This window comes from Xiphophorus couchianus, chromosome 13 (assembly GCF_001444195.1).
Source record: "Xiphophorus couchianus chromosome 13, X_couchianus-1.0, whole genome shotgun sequence".
Lineage (NCBI taxonomy): Eukaryota > Metazoa > Chordata > Actinopteri > Cyprinodontiformes > Poeciliidae > Xiphophorus > Xiphophorus couchianus.
The window spans coordinates 13492653-13514670 of record NC_040240.1 but is presented as its reverse complement, the minus strand read 5'-3'; the positions used below and the strand labels follow the sequence as shown (position 1 = coordinate 13514670).

At 37.9% G+C, this 22018-nt stretch overlaps 1 protein-coding gene across 1 annotated transcript in view; it reads left to right on the top strand.

Annotated features, from left to right (window-relative positions):
- Positions 1-677: 677 nt before the first annotated feature.
- The window catches only part of rnf19a (ring finger protein 19A, RBR E3 ubiquitin protein ligase), a 25391-nt gene continuing 4050 nt past the window's right edge, over positions 678-22018 (top strand). The window contains exons 1-9 of the mRNA XM_028035273.1: positions 678-822; positions 10317-11175; positions 15277-15485; positions 15964-16108; positions 16753-16915; positions 18120-18234; positions 18415-18573; positions 20625-20844; positions 21432-21575. Coding sequence (XP_027891074.1) covers positions 10583-11175; positions 15277-15485; positions 15964-16108; positions 16753-16915; positions 18120-18234; positions 18415-18573; positions 20625-20844; positions 21432-21575 — 1748 coding nt within the window. The 5' untranslated portion in view covers positions 678-822; positions 10317-10582. The remainder of the gene's footprint in view (positions 823-10316; positions 11176-15276; positions 15486-15963; positions 16109-16752; positions 16916-18119; positions 18235-18414; positions 18574-20624; positions 20845-21431; positions 21576-22018) is intronic.

Below are 22018 nucleotides of genomic sequence, written 5' to 3'. Positions count from 1 at the left end.
CCTAATTTATTCCTCATCCATTTTTGTCATGCAGGTTTTAGATGACTCTGCTTCACCACATCAGAGTCAAATGATCAGGTCATTATCAGTACTCTGGAGAACTTGACTACACTGAGGAGGTAATTCTGCTATTTGAGATATGTTGAACCAGGGATACGGCTAAAAGTTGCAAAACACCGGCCCTGAAGGCCTGGATTAGAAGACCCCAACATCATATGCAGCGCTGGCAAAAAAATAAGAGACCACTTAAAATGATCAGCTTCGCTGATTTTACTTTTCATAGGTATATGTTTGAGTAAAATGAACATTCTATGAACTACTGACAATGTGTCTCAGAAATTCCAAGCAAACATTTAGTATTTATTTGCAGAAAATGAGAAATTGTCAAAATAACAAAAAAGATGCAGTGCTTTCAGACCTCAAATAATCCAAAGAAAAGAAGTTCATATTAATTTAGAAACAACAACACTAATGTTTTAACTCAGGAAGAGTTCAGAAATCAATATTTGGTGGATTAACCATGAGGTTTTCAATGGGGTTCAGTGCAGTGGGCTCTTCATTTTTTCCAGAGCTGAATGTTGTGACGTGAACTAAACTTTCCCAAGCGAGGCTAGTTTTGACTTTATTTTGAAAAGACTGTGTTTCCAACCGGAAGTGGCCGAATTATGTCAGCTTGTTACGTTGCTTGATGACAACGGACTCGGGGAATGTACCTTGGCTGAAGTTTTGTGTTACACATTTCGTACCACGGCTTACTGTGTAATGGCGACCGCCGGACGCTCCTCTGTGGGGAAGTAGCTTGAAACAGGACGGGATAAAACAGTAAGTGTGAAATCAAAATGGGCTTTAACGTCTAAGTTAGCTCAAATTTAGTTAGTATCACCCACGTAAGAACTTCCTCCTCTCCGATAGCTGTTTAGAAGCTAGCTTAGTTAGCATGTCCGTTTTTTCTTCAAATTCAACTCTGTCTCAGAAAGTAATAATTATAACCTCCTAATAATTATACTATTATTATAGTTCATGAGTAACATGAGTAAATTAATTCGATAATTTACCGTCTTTTATGGTGTTACATTGCCTTAGAGCTGTTTAGCAGCAGCAACTCTTCGGACGGTCAAAGTTAGTCAATGTTAGCTTCTTGCTACAAATCTGATGTTAGCAGGCTGGGAAGTAGGCAATAGTTCCGTTTCATTGACAACAATAAGACATTATGTCTTTTTATTTTTATTTCAATACTGCTGAACTCATACTCTAGCTATATAGTCATTTATATTTCCAGTTCTCAGTGTTTGATTTTCAGGGACACGACTGCACGGCATTCCAGCTGTAATTGATTTGTAATAAAATAGTAATAAAAATGCAAAGTCACTGTTTCTGAAATATTACATATTATGACCCATGAACTCGCTGAAAAAGGCATTCTGCAGTGCCGCTTTATTTTTAATATATGCATCATTACATCAGTTTTGTGGCGCCTCATTCAGAGTCAATGTGAACCATGAACTCTGTATTTTGCAGTATGTCAAAATTACATGATCGATTCATTGCAAAATAGTTAAGCTGACTCTGATCTGTTTGCATGATCAGTTGAATAATTTCCAGTAGTTTGTTAATACAATATACACTGGTTAAAATCAACAGAGGCAGGATAGTTATTTTACCATCCTTACAGTGTTTGTGCCCCTTTTACTCTAATAGTCTGAAGCTACACCAAACAGATATTTGTTGGTCAATACAGATTTTTATGGATACTGATATCTTTTTTTTTGTGTTGATAAAAAAAAACAAAAAAACTATACTATAACATTTAGGCCCTGCGACAGACTGGCGACCTGTCCAGAGTGTACCCCGCCTCTCGCCCGGAACGTAGCTGGAGATAGGCGCCAGCAACCCTCCCGACCCCATTAGGGACAAAGGGTGAACGGAAAATGGATGGATGGATGGATATAACATTTAGTAGAAATAATAAAACGTGCTGCAGGTTTCTTGTATAAAATCAGTTGGTAATTTAAACCAACTGGTTTTATAAATTCTTTATCTGCACCACTTTGAACGGTTGATGCATTTAAAAACCAAACTCATGGGGTATTATTGTTTTGATGCAGGTAATCTTTAGGTATGAAAAAGATCATCAAAATCGTTCATCATTTCAGTTGATGTTAACACATCAGAACTAGTCAAAGGGGGAGACAGCTTATCTTTCAGAGCTTTTCTAGCATTTTTACCACTGATTGAATTCCCCACCCAAATGGGACATTTTGAGTGTTGCTATTTTCTCTTGTTTTGGAGAAAACCTGCGATGTTTGTTTATAAAAATAAGATTGTGGTCAAAGGAATGAAAGGCATATTTTTGATTTGAAACAGGAAAAAATAAATAAGTGCAACTAATTTCAAGAACTTAATTTAGTGCTGAAATAAGTTCAAAAAGCATCAACAAGACATTGTCTTTATAAAACTGTATTGTGTTTTAAACTGCTACAATCCCTGCTTATAGCTAAAGATCAAATGTCATTGGATCAACCTTGCAGGAACTTTACTGTATCAAATTTGTGAATTGATTTTGTTATTGTTTGAGTTAGGTTTTATTTTCTGAAAACATATTAAATTCCATGCAGTGCCTACTAAGCTGTATAAAAGTAGTTTCCTATCAAATTAAATATGTGGTATGTTTTTTTTCCTGTTTGTTTGTAATATTTCTTTAGCACAGTGTAAGTAAAAAAATGATTTTAAGCCAGATTTATACGGCAGAGTGAATTCTTTTAATCTTCTCTGTAATTGAAAGGGAGACAACAGTTCTGTTGCAGATGAATACAAGATTCCTGGGCTGTGAAAGAAACCAAACTCACTCTCTTACAAGCAGGCAGACTTTATTTTTGCTTGCCGACAGGGACCAGTCTCTCCAGATTTGTTGTCTCCAAAACTGACCTTTGTCAGCTTCTGTGTATTTCTGTTATTCAGAGCATGCAAGAAGAGAATGTTATGAACAACATTCACGCTAGGACAGTGTGCATGTTCCTGAACTCTAAAGGTTACCTCAAAAATATTTATAACACAAAAGAAAAGAAAACTAATATGTAGGTTCAAATACATTGAAAACACTTGATATTTTACATCTATGAGTATATTTGTTGTTAGAGTAACTTCTTACTCTAGAGAATGAGAATTTGTTAAATATTTTTTTTACATTGTTTTTTCACAGTCAGCCTTAGCTCACTGTGAATAGGTCTTGATGTATCTGACATTGGCACTTTAATATTAGATGCTGGAGAAGGAATTGATTTGCAAAATGCTTTCTAATCCGCTTTAACTTTAATGTGAATTCTGCAAACGACTTTGCAGGTTGTGGTGAGTGCTGACTTCTCAACTAGATGACTGCCTGTTTTAGCGAGTGTTAAACATGTTTAAACACGCATTATAAAATGCTACCTGACAGCATTTTTAAAACCAGCTCTTACTAAAGCATTCTTTCTTCATACACTTAGATCTTTATGGCCCAAGCAGTGTCTTTTCCTGTTTGTTTTTTAGATCACTATCACATGTGAACTTCTTAAAAATCTTATGATTTTTAAGGAGTCTTTCAGGAGAAATTGATTATTGAATACCATATTACACTTCAATATTGGAACCACATTGCTGTTGTTGCACTTAAACAATGGCAATTTGACACGTTGAAACTTTATTTTTTGTTGTGTTACATTATTTTTGTGATGGGATGATGCCAAAAACAGAATTAAAACAGAAATGTATCAAATTGCACAGCCCTATTTCAGCTAACATTAAGATATTTCTTAATTTCTTCTGGTGGCTTACACTCAGTTTTCTAAATCTTACTTTTGACCTCCAATAGACACCACCTGCTAATGCAATAACAGAGTAGACCAACATTGTATCTATAAAACTAAAACAATTGTCATCCTTAGCCTACCATTAAAATATTCTGCATATTTCTTTAAAAATGTGGCTGTAACAATTTTAAGTGCTGAAGTATCTGCTGGTGACGATGTTTGACCCATTTCGATACTTTAATCTAAACTTGAACATTGTGTCATTGCACATTTGAGGAATTTTTTAAAATCTCAAAAGACATGACATTTTTTGGTCTTTTTCACCTATCTGCGTTTAGAAATCCTCCAATAGGATGATATTCATTAGTCTGGAAATGGACTTTTACCTCCTTCAACTTTTCCCCCACTTGCGTGCATTCTGTATATAAATGATGTCCAACACCCAGTTCCCTGAAACATTGTCTGATCTCAAGTGCGCTTAAGTAGCTGCATTCATTGAAGGCTTTGTTTCCTGCTGCTTTTGTTAACAAACCATTGACTCTTAGCACTTTTGTTGAAACATCTGAGTCTCTTGTGTGTTATGAAGCCTTCAGAAAGCAAGGAGGAAGTCAAGTGCAGAAAAAATATCTTTACTTTAATGAGTACAAACAACACAGTGCAAAAGTGTTGTTTTAGTGTCCAAGGTGCGTCAGTTTCTCAGGAGTTTTGCACAATACCAGGCATCGGGGAAGTTGTCCCAAATCACTTTTCTTAGACTTGGCAAAATCCAAAGTCGGTTTGTAATTATCTATTTAGGTTTTCAACTTTCAGTTCAGAGAAGACTGTCCTGACTGCCTGAAATTCAGTTTGCTGGTTTGTAAACGAGCCAATTCGGAGGAGAGCATGGGTGAGAGATGAAGGACCACAACAAGAGCAGAAAGCACAGAGCTGGATGAAGAGCATGTAAAAACAAAGCCAAAACAAGTTTAAGGTAGATAGCTATAAAATAGCTGGTTTTAAAAACCTTCTGTAGCTTGGTTTTACTTGTTTAAAGTGAGTAGAAGTGGTAAACTTGATCAGATAATTTGTTAGAGGAGCTAGTATAGCTGACAAGCTTTTTAGCAGCTGGGAGTGTCAGGCTTCCTCATTTTGCGTGTGAAGTAAATGTGTGGCTCCTTCTCTCCTGCTTTTGCTTTGTGTGTGACTTAATTGCATGTCTTATAAACAGTCTTATTTGCAGTTTTCTTTAAAACATGACATCAGTGTGAATGCTTTCTTTAAAGATTTTTTGTTGCAGTTTTAGAAAGTCTTAAAGTTAATCAAATTAATTGTCACACAAGGTCCTTAATCCGTAAAATAAAGAAGTACTTATTAGAGAGAAGTAAAAGTATTGAAATGGATGGAGATCCTTTGTGAACTCCAGTTTGTTCATTAGTTGAACTGTTTATCTTTATGCTCTTACCTTCAAATAAAAGGTATTTTTAATAGACTTTGATGCCTATTTTTGCACAAACTTTGGGGCTCATTATCATATCCCAGGCAAAGTGGAAAAGTACCTCACTCTGCCTTCTGCTATCTTCCTGTTTAGTAAACAATACTCAGAGGAGCATCTGAGGCATTTGCTTCTGTATTGGCTGTTCCCTCTCTTTGTTTAATGCCACACTATTCCTGAAAATACTCAAGCTAGAGATACAACAAGGTACCTGGGTAAACATATGACTGATGAGTCCTGGAGAGCCTTGATTATGCTGTTCTTATTTTTATGCATTCTTAAGCGACTATGTGCTGCATTGGACAGCACTGCCATTTTCTCAGTGTGCTTAGTAAACAAAAGTTATATTTAAAAAAATGAGTTCTAGTTAAGTTTCTGGGCTGTTCCTTGGTCCGAAGCCAAAAGAACTGGAAGCATTGTGATAATCAGGAAATCTGTCCTCCACACGGAATGTGACCGGAAATTAGCGTACGTGATGAAGGCGGCCAAAGAACATTTTTAGACGGACATTTCCAGTCATAGTTGATCTTGGTGAGATTCAATTGTAACTAGTTGGCAACTGGAGAAACCTCCAATGTTTTCTCATTAAAACTGGACCTGAACTTTTAAATGCTTTATTAAATAAAGAAAATCACAGATTAATCTAACAGAACATGTAGTCTTAAATATGGTATTTTGAAGGACACTCCAACTGGAAAATGTCTTTAAAAACACGAAGTAAATTGAGCAACTCTGAAGCAGTCCTACAGGAAATGACAGATCAATGATAGTTTGTCTGTTAAAGTGACACAACTATTGTGACATTTGTCTAACATGTAGAAACATGTTGGAAATACCTTTGCCATCTCTCACTCAGTTAAAGTTGAAGGAGTTCAGTTTCACTTTAATAATCGCATACTAAGTGTTAGTTATTGTGACGGCACGTATCGGCATGCTGCTTCTTATCATTATCGCAGCTGATTCTTGTTTTCTGACATCCTTTAAGTGCCTCAGATGTCCTCTTAACTACCGTCTGCTTATGACAAAGGGACTTTCAAAGATGCAATCAAAACTCTTTGATTGTGAGGAGAATGCTGTGGTGTCAGTAAACATGCTTGCAGATCCGCCAGCACAGTAAAATTCACAGATGAGAACTTTGTGTCCAGTTTAGGTTTAATACATGAAACACTGACCCCATTTTTTCCACTTTTTGCCAGTTCCAATTTCTCTGTAGGAATAATATTACAAGACGATCTAAAAGCAATGTTCAGAATATTTTCTTCTAAATTACCTTCTGTTAGTGGTTATCATTTTATATTGGGATAAGAGATGACATCACACCGCTCTAAGAAATTAATTAAGAAGTTGACAATGTCTCTCTTCCCCAGAGTATGTAGATCCTTACCTTAACTCATAAATTTCTAAGGTTGCTAACGTTTCCAAATCATGGATGTTCATGACAGAAAAATGCCGAAAGCTCGAAAAGATTCTGCCTTCCTGTTTTCTACTAAAAGGCTTTCTCTCTTCAGCTTGAATGACCTACAAAGGGCTGATGAAAAATAGGGTTTTGTTTTAAATAGCTTTTTATGTTTCTGCTTCCTCTGACTTCATTCTAAGCCAACTCTCATTGGTACTGGAAGAAACTAACGTTGCATCTTCTTCCCTTCATAACAGCATCCACACCGAACAGTGTTGTTGTCCCTATGACCTGATGGCTCTTGGTGTTGTGTATCTACTGATTAGATTTTTGGGTTTCCAGTGGTCAGGGCCGATCAAGAAAATAAAAAGTGATGTTTTTCTTTTTAGCAGTCGGTCTTCTGGTGCAACTCAGCAGCACAGAAACAGTTTTTCTTTCGGTGGTCACTTGGCAAGATGCATAATTGTCCAATTAGACTTCCAGACACTTTTTTAGATTGGTTCCAAACTCTGAAGTTGTTCAGTTCAACACATACATATAGTTTGATACCTCAATGAGGACAGGTTTATTGTCACCTACTTGTATTTACTTTGGCAGCGGGAAGTGGAAGAAACACTGTGGAGGAATGTGAATGTTAACATTCGGTTATGGTTGTTTAACTGGCAATGGTCACATTCTTTTTAGGGTTTATAAATAATCCCAGATAACCGGCGTCTTTAAGGCGCTGTTTGATGTTCAAATGTGCAGTCGTGTTAAATGTTTCACTGCAGGTTGGCTGAGCATCTAATTGTCTGTTGCAGAGCAAAGGCACAAAAAAATAAAAATGGGGGGAATATTTTGTTTATTGCTTGGCCGGTGCCAGTGTGTTATTGCAGTGTGGTGCTAAGTGCTACACTTGTTAAAACCATTACCACTGCCTTTCCACGTGACTTACTTTATTACTATTTTCCCCTTCCATTTTGACTCAAATTATAGTGTGACCTTAGACTGACTTGATTCTCCAGCAGAAACATTTTGCTTGGAAACAACATTAGTCATAACTCTGCCTAGCAAGAGTGTGATTTATTTTTTTATTTTTTTAAGAGCTGGCAGAAGATTGAAAGTGTTTATTCTGCTACGGCAAACTTCTTACCCAGGGGGCCTCGTCTGAAGAAGTGGGACACCATCCCGATGTATGAAGTGTGTTAGTGTGTGATTCCCCCTGAGCCACAGAACTGGAAACTCAGACACTCTCTGACCTCAGCCACATGGAAAGTCCCACTCAGTCTTTCTACATTGCATAGGCAGGATTTTCCAGTTTAATTACACCACTACATTGTAATTTCACATTAAGGTTGGTTGAAATTGCTTTCCTCCCTTGTTAAAGCTCCCTCCTGCTTACACAAAGGTTTTTCGGTTCATCTCACAAACCAGAATGGTTTGTTATAAAGTTGAATTATAGTGCAATAGCATCACTTCCTTGAGTGTTTTAAAGTTCACTTGAAAATGTTGGGTTTTAGTGAACGTGTTGCTGTTGGGCACTGTGGTGGAAAGGAAAATATTTTCTGTTTCAGTATTTTTGAGGAGGTTTTAAGTTTCTTTAGCCAAAGTACTTCATATTTTATTTAAAGTAGCAGGCAATTTTTAACTTATTTTACACTTAATGGTGATAATTTGCAATATTAGGTGGAATCTTGATTCCCAGGGGAGTGTTAGGGAAAAACCAGCCTTTGCAAAAAGTGATGCAAATTTTTAGATCTTATTGTTAAATTGTGGATATTTTTAACTACTTTTTGATTCCTAGTTTTTCATAAACTTTAGCCAACTTTTACCAAATTTAGGAAGTCCTGATTTCCATTTAAGTACTATATTTACCTGCATTGACAATTTTAGTTAGGACTTAAGCATAATATGTTCACTAATAAGATAAATATTGTGTTTTTCATTGTCCAATTAGATTGTCACTGTTCAGACAATAAAAACTATTGTCTAGATCAGTGTTTCCCAACCCTGGTCCTCAAGGCACACTGTCCTACATGTTTTAGAGGTTTCCCTGCCTCAATGTGCCTGATTCAACTGATTGCAGTTCAACAAACGCCTGTTAATCAGTCATCATTTTAAATCAGCTGGACTGAATGTGCCTTGAGCACCAGGATTGGGAAACACTGGTCTAGATAATATCACATCCCAATATTGTTGACCATTTTTCTTAATGACTGTTATCTTTTTTATAATTCTGTCAATGAGAAGAGACTCAAATGTAATTTTATTTTTGCCTGGTTTTCACTTTTTCTTTAAAATTACTTGCAGCTAAAAGCAGTCTGTGACTCCAGTACTACATCTCCAAAATGTGGTCAGAATTGGATGCATTCATGCTTTTTCCCTTAAAACTGTAGACTTTCACTGTACTGGCTTCCAAGTGTTTTTACAGAGGCAGTCCAGTGCATTATGATAAATGACCCAGATGCCCCTCACAAGCTTCAGAAAGTTGATTCAGCACCGAATGAAAAGAGTCATGGCACCAAACCGAATGCGTCTTGAGGCTGTGCAGCTGAAAGCTTGTTTCTGTTTTTTATTTATTTTTTACAATTGACCTGCAGCTTTAAAGTAGGAGGCAGACATCTCAAATCTACTTACAAACCATAGTGAGTGCTGAAAACCCACAGCCAGTCAGAATGAGGTTTTTAGGCTTGTAAAACTGCTGCCTCAGATTGGATTTGCAGCGGTTATTTAGTCACCTCTTAGCTCGCCGGGGATTTTTGTCCAAAATGATGCCTCAGGTTTACATCGTGGAGCTGAAGCACAACTGAAATCAATATAATTTTTTAATTTGTAAAGCTATTTCTCTCTCTCTTTCACTGTTGTTTAAAATGAAGTAAGAAGGGCTAACTTCAGAAATAAGGCTATGTTCACACCGCAGGCAAATGCAACCCAAATCCACGTTTTTTGTCCACATGAGACCTATATCTGACTTTTTCACAACAGTGTGAATGGCCCAATTTAAAAAAACAATCAGATTTTGCCACTTCCATATTTGATACTGAGTCAGTTACGTATCCAATTGTGTCTGCAGTCTGAATGTTTATCTTTTATTAGGCTTTTATTGTTATTGATGTGTCATAATTCTGCACCAGAAAAAAGCCAGATGCGGTAAATCAGGACGAAAACAACGTTTGAAAAACATAATTATGAACTTATGAAAGTAGTCTGTGTCACTGAAGATCGTTACATCACAATCAAAACACTCCTTGCTTTGACTACACATCTTCTCTGCAGGAATTGCAGTCAGTTCTCTACAAAATGCCATTGCTATTAGCTGTGCTTTCTTTTTAATAGCTTCCTTCGTGTTGTTATGAAACTGTTGGCTCCCATTGCCGAATAAACTTTAAAGTCAATCCCTAAATGGCTCCATTCATCATTACTTTTGTAAATAATGTGCTGCTGTGCCAACATTCTTCTTCTGCAGGCCGCTTTGGGTCGTAAACTGTTTACACAGAAGTCTTATTGTGGTCGGGTTTAATTAGTAGTATGAGCAAAAAAATAAAAAATCTGACTGCAGCATCAATCAGATCAGTCTACTGTGTAAACGTAGCCTAAAACTCGTAGTAAAAGTCCTAATATTTGTTTCAACTGTTTTTATGTTAGGTTTTTCTTCATCCTGTATTTGTGTTTTTCTTTCCTCCAGGCCCGTGCGCAAACCAAAGCCTCATCATCTTGACCTCAACACCTGTCTGCAGCTGCTATGATCCGAAGGAGTGGAGCGCCTTACTGATTTGTCTTACTCTTCCTGCCATCATGTCGTAGCTGAAGTTGTGCTGCTCTCCTCGTTGAGCGTCCTGTCTCTTGGATCTCTTTGCGTTTTTTGGTTTATCCTTCCTTTCACCCTCTCCTCACCTCATGTGGTGATTTCTAACTGAAGCACCGGTAGCGCCTTGCGTCACGTCTGGCGCAATGAGCAGCCTGCAGCATGGCAGCACAGGCTCAGAGCGAGACCTGCACTCTGCTGCGTCCTCCGTAAGCCTCCCCTCGGTTAGAAAGAATCCTAAAAAGCGGCGTCTGTCCCTCCACTCGTTCTTTGGACGCAGACTCAGACCCGAACGGGACTCCAAGCGGAAATCCAGGACTCTGTCGTCCGGAGCAGACGGCGTCATCAGCGTCGAAAGCGCGCAGTCCGAGGCTGGCGTCGACAAAGTCTCCATCCAGCCTCCTTCGGATGTGGCGTCCACGTCGGCAGGGACGGGGTCTTTGTCAGACCTGCTGGAATGCCCGCTGTGCCTGCTTCGCCACACCCGGGACCGCTTCCCGGACATCATGACCTGCCACCACCGCTCCTGCGCAGACTGCCTGCGCCAGTACCTGCGTATAGAGATCTCCGAGTCCCGCGTCAACATCACCTGCCCCGAGTGCTCGGAGCGCTTCAACCCCCACGACATCCAGATAATCCTGGGAGACCGAGCCGTCATGGAGAAATACGAGGAGTTCATGCTGAGGAGATGGCTGGTGGCCGAACCGGACTGTCGCTGGTGTCCCGCTCCCGACTGCGGGTAAGATGGAGGGCGGTGAGATCACATGGTCTGTTCAGAAAAACATCAATCAGCATCAAACTGCCCCTTTACCACACATTTTCCATTTAATTCTTAATAGTATATTCAGTGCCTTGCAAAAGTATTCAGACTTTTTTGCAATTTGTCACTTTATAGCCACAGACTTCATTTGATTTCATTGGAATTTTATGTGATTAATAAGCATTAGTACAGAATTATGAAGTGAGAGGGAAATGATTCATGCTTTTCAATATCATTACAAAAAAGAAAGCTGTCTCTGTGTGCAAAAGTGTGTGATGAATAATTAACAACATATCACCCTGAAACCACCATGAAGCTTGTTTTTGACAGCATCGTGCTGTGAGGATGCTTTGTTGCAAATTGATCGGAATAGAGAAAAAAATCGATAAACAATCCTGCAAGGTTTGTCATAAATCAGCTGCATGAAGGAAGTTTAAGTTATGAGTATTAGAGGAACGCATGCTAGTTTGTGGCTCTTGAGTGAGGAAATATGTAACAGTTGTATGTGAATACATTTAAGAACTAACATTTAATAAGCACAAAATCATGCTTTTCTAATATGTAAACAAAAAGAAAGCTAAAAATTAAGACTTCAGGACTGATTTTGCTCTGTAAAATTAACCCCAGTATCTTGGACACTTGGTTTAAATGAGTGAAATGAGTCATCCAAGAGAGATTTGAACAGGAAGTGCTTACTATCATTTTCCTGACGTGAGTCTGTCCCATTGTTATAGACTGTGGGAGAATATGAAAGGTAAGAAAGATGTCAGAAATGTAAATTAAATTAATAGTTTTGTTGCTAATTATCATTAATGTGCACAACATTGAGTCACACTGTGACATATAAATCACTTTGAACACAGAAAGAAAAAAAAGTAAAGACGTACTTAAATATAAAATCATAAAAACTAAAACTGGCATTTACACTAGGTATTTCAGAATTTACCAAATTAAAGAAGAGGTTCAGTATTTTCTGCTTGAGCTGCTGGTGGAGGGCAGGGTTCACATCCGTTTGGAGCCATGAGGGATTCAAGAATTTGCTCACACCGTGCCTCTGACCCTGTTGTCTTGCTCTCTTGGCTTCATCACAAAACGCCGTGCTGTTAGGCCATGGCAGCCACTCGATACACGATGCACTTGTACCACTCCTGTGTTTGAATTAGACCAGAAAGTTCACGTCTTTGTTGTAATTTCCCCTTAATCTGAATTTACTTTCTATTCTGCATTTGTTGCCTCAACAACTTAAATAATGCTCTCAATCCCAAATAACTGATTGGACCCACTGCCAAACTATTAGCTCCGTCTCTGTTACTGTTGCATAATTGTGGTTTAAAGGTGTTAAAGGCGTTGTTTGTTAGCTGAACTAGTTTGTTGAGTGATAAATTCTTTATGTGATGCATAAAGCAACTCTGTAGCAAAGTTAAAGTTTTGACTAGTCTTAGAACCTGATGTGCTTCCACTTTTGTTTTGTTACAGTGTTGCATCAGTGTGAATTTTCTGTTTGGCACAAAGTAAGGCTTTCAGTTGATAATCAGGTTTGTTTTTAAGCTTTAAACTTATTTTAGCTCGCAATTAGAGAGGAATTATTTTGCCGGACGATAAATTGCTCCAGAAATTGTTGCGATAAACGAGAGTATATTTGTTTAGAGACCATTTTCAACTACGATGATGATAATGGGATAACAATGCAAGTTTGCTCTCTCAAAGACTTACAAACGTATAATTTTGAACACAACACTGAACACCGTTACTGGAAGCAAAAACACAAAAAAACAGAAAAATAAAAACCTAATAAAAAAAAAAAAAAAGAAATGAAAGCCACACAAAACTGAAACCATAAATAAATGTAATTAAAAAAATGTTTTTTTTACTAATATTAATTTACTATTTGATTGTTTATTGCTACAGTCTTACAAATGGCACCTGTAACACATTTAGCAGCAATGTAAAATATTCTAAGCATCAAAGGTAAAGTCAGAGTGCATTGCACAGATTATTGTGGATTTTTGTTTCTGTTCTTTGTGTTTTAGTAACTTTTATTTCACTACTTATTAGAGCTGTTGTTTGGCACAAGGTTGAACACCGAAAACTTGTCAAGTTTTTCTAAACGGCCAGATGTTAGCAGATGTTGGTGGCAGGGTTCCTGTGCAACTTTACAAGTCAAGAAAGGGATCGAATGTGATTCTATCCCTTCATAGATGTGGGAAATATTTATATTTTCCTGGCTTTGTTTCCTGTTTTATTTACTGCATGATGAGAATTTGGCTAAAAAAAAGCAAAAGGCCTTCAGTTTTTTTTATTTAAAAGATCCGTCCGATTCCATCTATCGCCCCCTGTCAGTACCTTTTTTCATCTATTCATCCATCAGTCCCTCCGTTCTTTGATCTGCCGTTGCACTCATCTATATATCCATTTCTTTATCAATTCATCATCCATCCAGCTTCTTACTTCCAGCCTGCAATTTTTCTAAGTTTCATATTTCTAGCCTGACCTCTGTGGAAAAATGTGCCTGAAATATACAGAGAATCATAACTGCAAATGTGGAAATGTCTAAAAGGAAGAGTTTTATGGTCGGTATATAAAGTTTTTTCTTTCAATTACTGTACTCTGTCCAGCTGCCTCTGACTTGTGCGACGTATTTCTTTCCTGCAACGACTCAACTACAAACATTTGAACTTTGAAAATCACTTTTACTGCACATTACCTCCCTCAACGTATCACTTTGTAGGTGTTGATATGTTTCTAGTGTGGTGCTCTGGAGCTTCCTATCCCAGTATGAGGCTGGATGAACAGAGTAGAAATTAAAACTTAACAGGAGTCGGGTTTACTTGCTGAAAAGTGCGTGGGGAAACACATGGAAGTGAAGACATCAAAACGTCCATTTGGAAATCTCCCACCTGGTTGTTCATCTTTTACACAATATGTCATCAGTTTGCACAGTGAAGTGTTAGTTTGAAAACTGTCGAGACTGGCTTTTTGTTTTTTAGCTGTTAAATATGTACAGCATCAGGGTTTGTACATTTTTTAAAAATCAGCGTACGTCATAAGTATTGTTATTCTAATTTTCTAACCTTTTTTTTTTTTTTTTTTTTTGCATTTTCAGTTTTGTTTCCTCCCAAGTCATTCTGTTAATTTCCTCTGAAGAAAAAGGAAGCTAAAACTGGAAAATTATGGGGAAATCTTTAAGATCACATTTAACCATAATTATGAAAATGTTCAGTTTAAATGTGTAACTTGAACAGATGAGTCAGGAGGAGAATAGCTTGTTCCTTATTCAGCTGAATTGTATTTCAAAAAGTTTATCATAAAAGTTAGGGGAAAAAAACTTTGTTTTATTGGTTGAATGTTAATTTTGTCTTTGGGCAATTTGCAAATGAAATGTCATCTTTTGTTTTTATGTTTCACCTCCATTTGCCATGACACTAACCCTATATACAGTGGTAAATTACCACAATGACCTTATTTAAGGTCATTGTGGTAATGACCTTATATATATTTTATATAGTTAAATTTTTATGGCATCTATATTGTCTGTGGTGTGTTTTTTACTCACTTTTTAGAATGAGGAAGCTCAGGAAAACAGCTGCTAGTTTTTGCAGTCATATATGGAAAAATAGTTTATTTAAAGCAGCACCAACTGCAATCTAGTTTTGGTTTTGTTTGCTTGTAATTTTTGAATAATAAGAATGTGTGGATAAATCCTATAGTTGTAGCTCATTGGTCTGCAACCTGCTACTCTTTTGACCTTCCACAATACCTCTTTATATTTGGCTAAAATAGTGCAGAACCAACTAATTTAAATCTTTTTTAAAAAGGCAGAAGTTTTTTTATGTTGTTGTTGTTGCATAGAATAAATCCTGCATTGAATTTCCACAACAAAATTATCAGTAAAGTTTATTTTTTATTTTCTCATCACTATGTTGGAAACTAAGCGCCTTTTAAAATGTTATGTTTTTCTTTGTTTTAAATCTTAAAAACAGAAATGAAATGACCACAAATTTCTTGCAGTAGATACTCATTAATACAGTCCAGGTTCAGATCTCTAAACCAGCATTCTGCTTGTATTTTCTTCTCCTCTAGGTATGCCGTCATTGCTTTTGGCTGTGCCAGCTGTCCAAAGATCACCTGTGGCCGTGACGGCTGCGGCACAGAGTTCTGCTACCACTGCAAACAGCTGTGGCATCCCAACCAGACATGCGACACGGCGCGGCAGCAGCGGGCCCAGAGCCTGCGGCTCAGGAACTTCAGGTCGTCGTCCCTCAGCTACAGCCAGGAGAGCGGAGCAGCTGGTATGAAGGACGATTGGTCACTACGTCTTATTTGGTTTCTAAGTTTCTCCGTAGCTGGGTTTATTACTTCTTCACCGACCCATTCGCTTATGAAATAATGTTTTTGAGTCCGAAGGTGGTTTTAAAGTGGATTTGATCACTTTTGGTAAAGATGCTTCATGGACCCTCCATGTAAAGAAAATGAGCTTCTGTCTCTGTTTAGCCAGTCCTGGTTTTTGTTTGACATAGTTATTGTCATTATGCCCAACAGTCTCCCTTGTTTTTGCCTTGGTTTCCTTATTTTCGTTGTTGAAAGAATCGCATATTCTTAAATATCACACATAAACCCATACATACCTTCAGTTTCACATATTATTTGTCTAGATGTTTACACCTTTATTTTGTTTACATATACATAAAACACTAATTTGCAGTAACAGCAACGGTCTATGATCTCCATCACATTCTGGTTTATTTCTCCTTTAATAATCTGTTGCAGGTGATGACATCAAGCCGTGCCCTCGCTGCTCTGCTTACATCATCAAAATGAACGATGGGAGCTGTAACCACATGACCTGCGCCGTCTGCGGCTGCGAGTTCTGCTGGCTCTGCATGAAGGAGATTTCTGACCTTCACTACTTGAGGTGAGCTGAGTGACACCACAGCTTTAATATTCCCCGTTTTGTTATCAAGGTTCTGCGTTATTAGCTTAGTTTCTCTTTTTATTATGTGTTGTTGTCATCACCACAAACACCTTTCCTGTCACCTCATCAATCATTTCTGTATTTATGTTGACGAGCAAATGATCTGTTGGTTTCACATTTAGCGTTTCACTCTTTGTTCTTTCACTTTAGTGAAAACATCACTGTTTTTCCTGCATTTAGTGGGGATATATGAAGGACAAACTCAGCTTTTTTGGCCTTCAAGTCGGTGTTTGTCGGCCCTGGTCCACGGTGCAAACTGTCCTGCGTTTTTAAGTTGTTTTCCTGTTTCAAAGCACATGGTTTAAAGCTTTTAATCATTAACAGGCTCCTACAGAACTTGTTGTCCTTGTTCCTTTCAAATGTCCTCAGGTTTATATGCATCTATGTCAACTGTGCAGAGTTTTTGGTTTCTCCTTGGAGGAATTTTCCAAAACAGCCATTTTTAGAGTCAGATTTATATCCTCATCCTGGACGAGGATTTATAAGGATAGATCTTTATTTTTTTTTTTCAATCTACAGTATTAATGTGTACAGTTTTTCTCTTTGAGATCTAACATACTGTTTTCTCTCTCCTGTCTTCTCAGTCCATCGGGTTGCACGTTCTGGGGGAAGAAGCCGTGGAGCAGGAAGAAGAAAATCCTCTGGCAGCTCGGGACATTGGTGGGAGCGCCTGTGGGAATCGCTCTCATTGCCGGCATCGCCATCCCAGCCATGATCATTGGGATCCCAGTCTATGTGGGCAGAAGGGTGAGAACTTCCCTAACACTGGTTTATTTATTCAAAGATCTCTAATGTAGTAATCACTGCTTTAAGTCTGACCTAAAAACAGTGTGCTTGATCAATGAGTTTATCAGAATCAGGAGGGAGAAAGAGAAGAGTAAAAGTGACGGTTAGAGATAGCTAAGTGTATCCTAGCTACCCTGTTTGCTTACCTTTTCATATGTAACTTGAGACTGCAGAATCACAGATTACAAATAAAGATTTTTGGCAGAAATAGATATGAAAACTTAGCATATTTATGTTGGGCTAATTAATGTAGCCCACCAAAGTTGTATTTAAAGTAGAACGTTGTTAAATAATCTTCAAAAAGATCTCTTTAAAGGAGATGTTTGTACTTTCTTGTTATGATTCGCAGATCAGTAATTCTGACTGATTTCATTTCCATGAAGAGAAAAAGTTTAATTTGGCACTGATTATATACATTTGTTTTTACTAGAAAGTGACAAAACATGCTAATAATCGCACAAATCGTAAATAAAGTATTGTTTTAAGTAATAGATTTTCCTTCTAAAGGGGAACATTATGACTAGACAAATGATCCATATTGCAGGTTCTGTAGTCAAAATCCAGATAAAGAGGTCAAAGTAGACAGGTGGCTGTGTGTTTAGCCACTAAAGTTATCTCCTGGTTCCTATATTAAAAATTACTATCGTGTCACTTCTCCCAGTCTGTTTTACACTATACAGAGACTGTGCTGGGAATGTTTATTTATGTTCATAAGTATAAGAATACTTATCATCAAAAAGTGTATGTATTTTAGTAATTTAATTTAATTAAAATCCTTGCTGGAGAAGCAATCTGTGTAGTTGAGTTGAGGGTAAAAGTGCGGTTGGAAAAAGTGATTGATTGAGGAGCAAACTTCTTTACAACATTTTATTCAATTTCTTTTAAAAATTGTTCTTATAATCCTATTTCTGTATTATGCTAGGCTACATTATGAAATCCGATACCATATACTCTTATACCCTAATTTTCTGTGGAAATAAATTTGGGGTTTTTAATAGCAACAAATCAGAATCACCTAAATTAACAGAAGTAAATTATTTAAATGTTACTGAGTGTAGTTAATTTATGTTGCATACGCTCCTTTATTTGAATGAAATTACTTTACAAAAAAATTGTAGCTGTATGAAACGAAACATTTATCTTGCTCAACAATTTGCTTCATCAGATACATAATCGCTACGAAGGAAAGGACATCTCGAAACACAAGAGGAACTTGGTGATCGCTGGAGGCGTGACGCTGTCGGTCATCGTGTCTCCTGTGGTTGCTGCAGTCACTGTTGGTAAGAGATCACTTTTCTTCTCTTTTCACTCTTACGCAAGTTGTCTTCACATTCATAATATATCAAGAGCTTCCAGTAAAGTTCAACTGGGTGAAATGATATTTAGTTTTTTTTCTGAATTTCTGCTTCATCTCATATAGAAAGGAAATGTTTGTTGCATCTGTTTCCTGTGTGTCTCAGGTATCGGCGTTCCCATCATGCTCGCGTACGTCTACGGCGTCGTCCCGATCTCTCTGTGTCGGAGCGGAGGTTGTGGCGTTTCCGCTGGTAACGGGAAAGGGGTTCGAATCGAGTTCGATGACGAAAATGACAACATCGGCACTGGGGCAGTAGCCACAGGTAAGAATCTCCTAAATACTAAGAAAGATGGAAATCTGAAAAACTAACAGCAAATCTAAAGTTCTCAACCACTAATAACGCCACAAGCCAAAAATTACAGGGAAAATCTTTTACACTGTGTTCATAAAGTTCCTTGAAAATGCTTGAATTCCAATTAAATGTATTCAGGTGCTTGAATAAAGTCGGTGAAACTGCACAGTGTTGCAATAAAGTGCAATCTAACGTTCGATTAAAAGCCTCAATTTGGAAAACGTTATTTAGAGTTGAAACCAGATATTTTCATACATTTGATTAAAAAAAAGAGATATTTGAAAGCTGTTGGAATTCATTTAGCTTGAAGCACAGTATTTGTGTTTGTTTGGTATCTGTGAGCATACTTAAATCAGCAGTTTTTTTTAACAGTGCTCATGTTGTGTTGCAAATATTTGTCCTGGTTAGGCCCAGGACAAATATTTGGGTGTGTGAGGCTGAGCTGGCTTAGGTTTCTTGGAGCTGTTGGGCGTGAGAGAGGAGACACAGAGTTAGGCCTGTCACGATAGCAAATTTTGCTGAACTATTAATTGTCTCAAAAATTATTGCGATAAACGATAATATTGTTTGAAGACCGTTTTACACTGAAAATGATGTAATAACGCATGCGATTTCTTGCCAAAGTTAGATACACTTTATTTTCAAAAGAACACTAAACACTGGAACTGATAAACAAAATAAACAAAACAACCAAAAACAAAATGGATTCTCAGTCTCCATTAACAAAAACTGTACTGGAAAAAAAACTAAACATAAAGCCAAAGTGTAAATAAATACTGCATTCAACCAAAAGAGTGCAGATTATGAAGTCTGTATATTATGTTGCCCTTCAGTAATAATTAGATTTAAATAGAGAAAATGGGCACATCGACTACCTGATGCAATAGTTCACACTACACGATTTTTTGCTCCTATTTTTCCCCGTACAACAATCTTAAAACGTTGGTCTTTCTAAGATTGTATGGTGTGTTACGGTAGATCGTTGTTGCTGCTCCGATCTAAATCAGGGGTTTTCGACTGGGAGCTTGTTGAATGTGACAGGTAGCCAATCAGAAAGCGAGGATTCTCCTCCGTGTTTTCTGAGGGGAAATTACAGAGGGGAATCCCAAACAGCTGACACAGCACAACCGGAAGTCCAGCAGACATTGGAGATGATATGTGGAAACAACATTAATGTTTATTCAACATGCAAAGAATATAGAAATGACAAGGGGAGGAGTTGGAGCGAAATTGCTACCGCAGTTGATAAACCCGGTAACTTTTCAGCTGTTCTTCGTTAACGTGAAGTAAATATGTTCTAATGATTTTCATTCAGTCAGGACTTTACGCTGACACTAGCCACATGCATTGCAGGTAGATTGTAGTAAAGCATTGATTAATGCCTGGTTTTAAAATTAGTTCACTGAACTTGTAGCCATTATTTTGTGCCCATTGTTGGACACCACAAGGCAGGAACGAACCCGATCGAACCGTTATACCTAGGATTTCTGTCGGCTCATGTGTGGTCTGTCAGGTTTTGAAAATGGGCCGACAATCAGCCGACAGCTCTTAGATCTGGTCTTGTGCGCTGGGCTTTACACTAAGGAAATGAGGAAGGGGGGGTCAGTGGAGAGCACCGGAGTTGAGCCCTTTTTTCATTCGGTGTCATTAGCTGAAAGAGAAAAAGGTCGGAAGAGACGATAATGCCGATAATTAAAATGACGTTGGTAGTTTTAATTTATCGTACGATTAATTGATTTATCGTTTATCGCGACAGGCCTACACAGAGTTGTATTAAAGATCACAATGGCACCACATAATCTGGATATTTTTAGAACGTAAAGTGTTAAACATGAGTTAAATGTTTGTATACGTCTGATTTTTGTCAAGATTTTATGTATTCTTGTCAGTAATATTTTGGCACGTTCTGTTTTACCCACAAAGTCACAGAATATTTGGGTTTACTGCAGCTAACTCTGTACGTGTGACTTTTTTTTTGTTTTCCTCAAACTGCTCTATAACTAAACAAATTTCCCTCCAAGACACGACGTCTGTGGCGGAAACTCGGCTCAACAACCCGAGCCTTGGCGACGGAGCGAGTGTCGGCGGCCTGACCGGCCTGAGCCTCAGCGTCAGCGGGAGCCACATGGAGCGCTGCGGCGTGAGCTCCGCTCAGCGGGACAACATGAGCGACAACGCCAGCACCACGGCGCTCGCCGGGACCAGCATCACCGGCAGTCTGTCCGGCAGCTGCTACCATCGGTAAAACACTGGAGCTGGGCGCTCCCTATGTTGTTAAAATGCCTTTCTGAATACTGTTAGCGATGGCTTAATAGCTGTAGCGTATGACATGGAAATAATGCATCTTGTTTTTCCAGTTTCAGCTAAAATGAGTTTCAGGGCTTTTTTCAGACACTAATTGTGGTTCTTTTCCATAGTCGTGTTCTAAAAAATGGAAAAACACAAAATCTAGCATCTAGGACAAATGCCTTAGTTTTGTTTTATTTCAACTGTACTAACTTACAAAAATAGCTATTTCTTCCTGTTTTCAGCAGGAAGATGGCAAGAATTTTCCTTCTGAATATTAAGGAATTTCATCAATTCTTTAATATTGCTGAAAATGTATTAGTTATAAGTGAAATTATCTGCCAGTGAAACTAGAGCAATTTCATCAATATAACAGATTGACTTAAAACAAGGTCATATTTCTTCCTGAATAGTTACATGTAATTTACTTTTGTCTCACTTCAAGTGTACTAAGACACCAAAAATACTTGCTGAGATTTTGTGTTTTTGCAGTGTAATAATTTGTTTGAATTAATTATGTGTTTTTCAACTGTTTCCTCCAGGATGGAGGTGCAGGCCGACGTCCAGAAGGAGCGCTGCAGTTTGAGCGGCGAGTCGGCCACCGTCAGTCTGGGAACAATGAGCGACAACGCCAGCACCAAGGCCATGGCGGGCTCCATCCTCAACGCCTACATGCCGCTGGAAAGGTTAGCATTCAGATCACACTCGTCCCACAGGGAGCAGCTGCTCACACACGGTATTAGTGGCTGGTGAGTGTGTGAGCTGGAACTAGTTTGGAGCTTGTTCTGTATTTCGAACCGTATTAATGACTTGTTAAAAGCATTCTTAAAATTTTTTGGGTTATTTTATAATCATCCAACTCAAATAAAATCAAAGGAAAAATGTAACCGAGATGGAAATCTACCAAAATGACACCCCAGGTTGTATCACACGCAGTTTTAATGAATTAGAAGAAATAACCAAAGATATTTTTTTCCTACCATAAAACATCAGTCAGGATTTTGACAACATGATAACATAAGAAAATGAAGTGAAATCAGGCCTTTAACAATTAAATTGTATTATTGTAATTAAAATAGTTGTCAACTAATTTAGTAATCGATTAACTTCAGTATCCAGACTCTAAAAC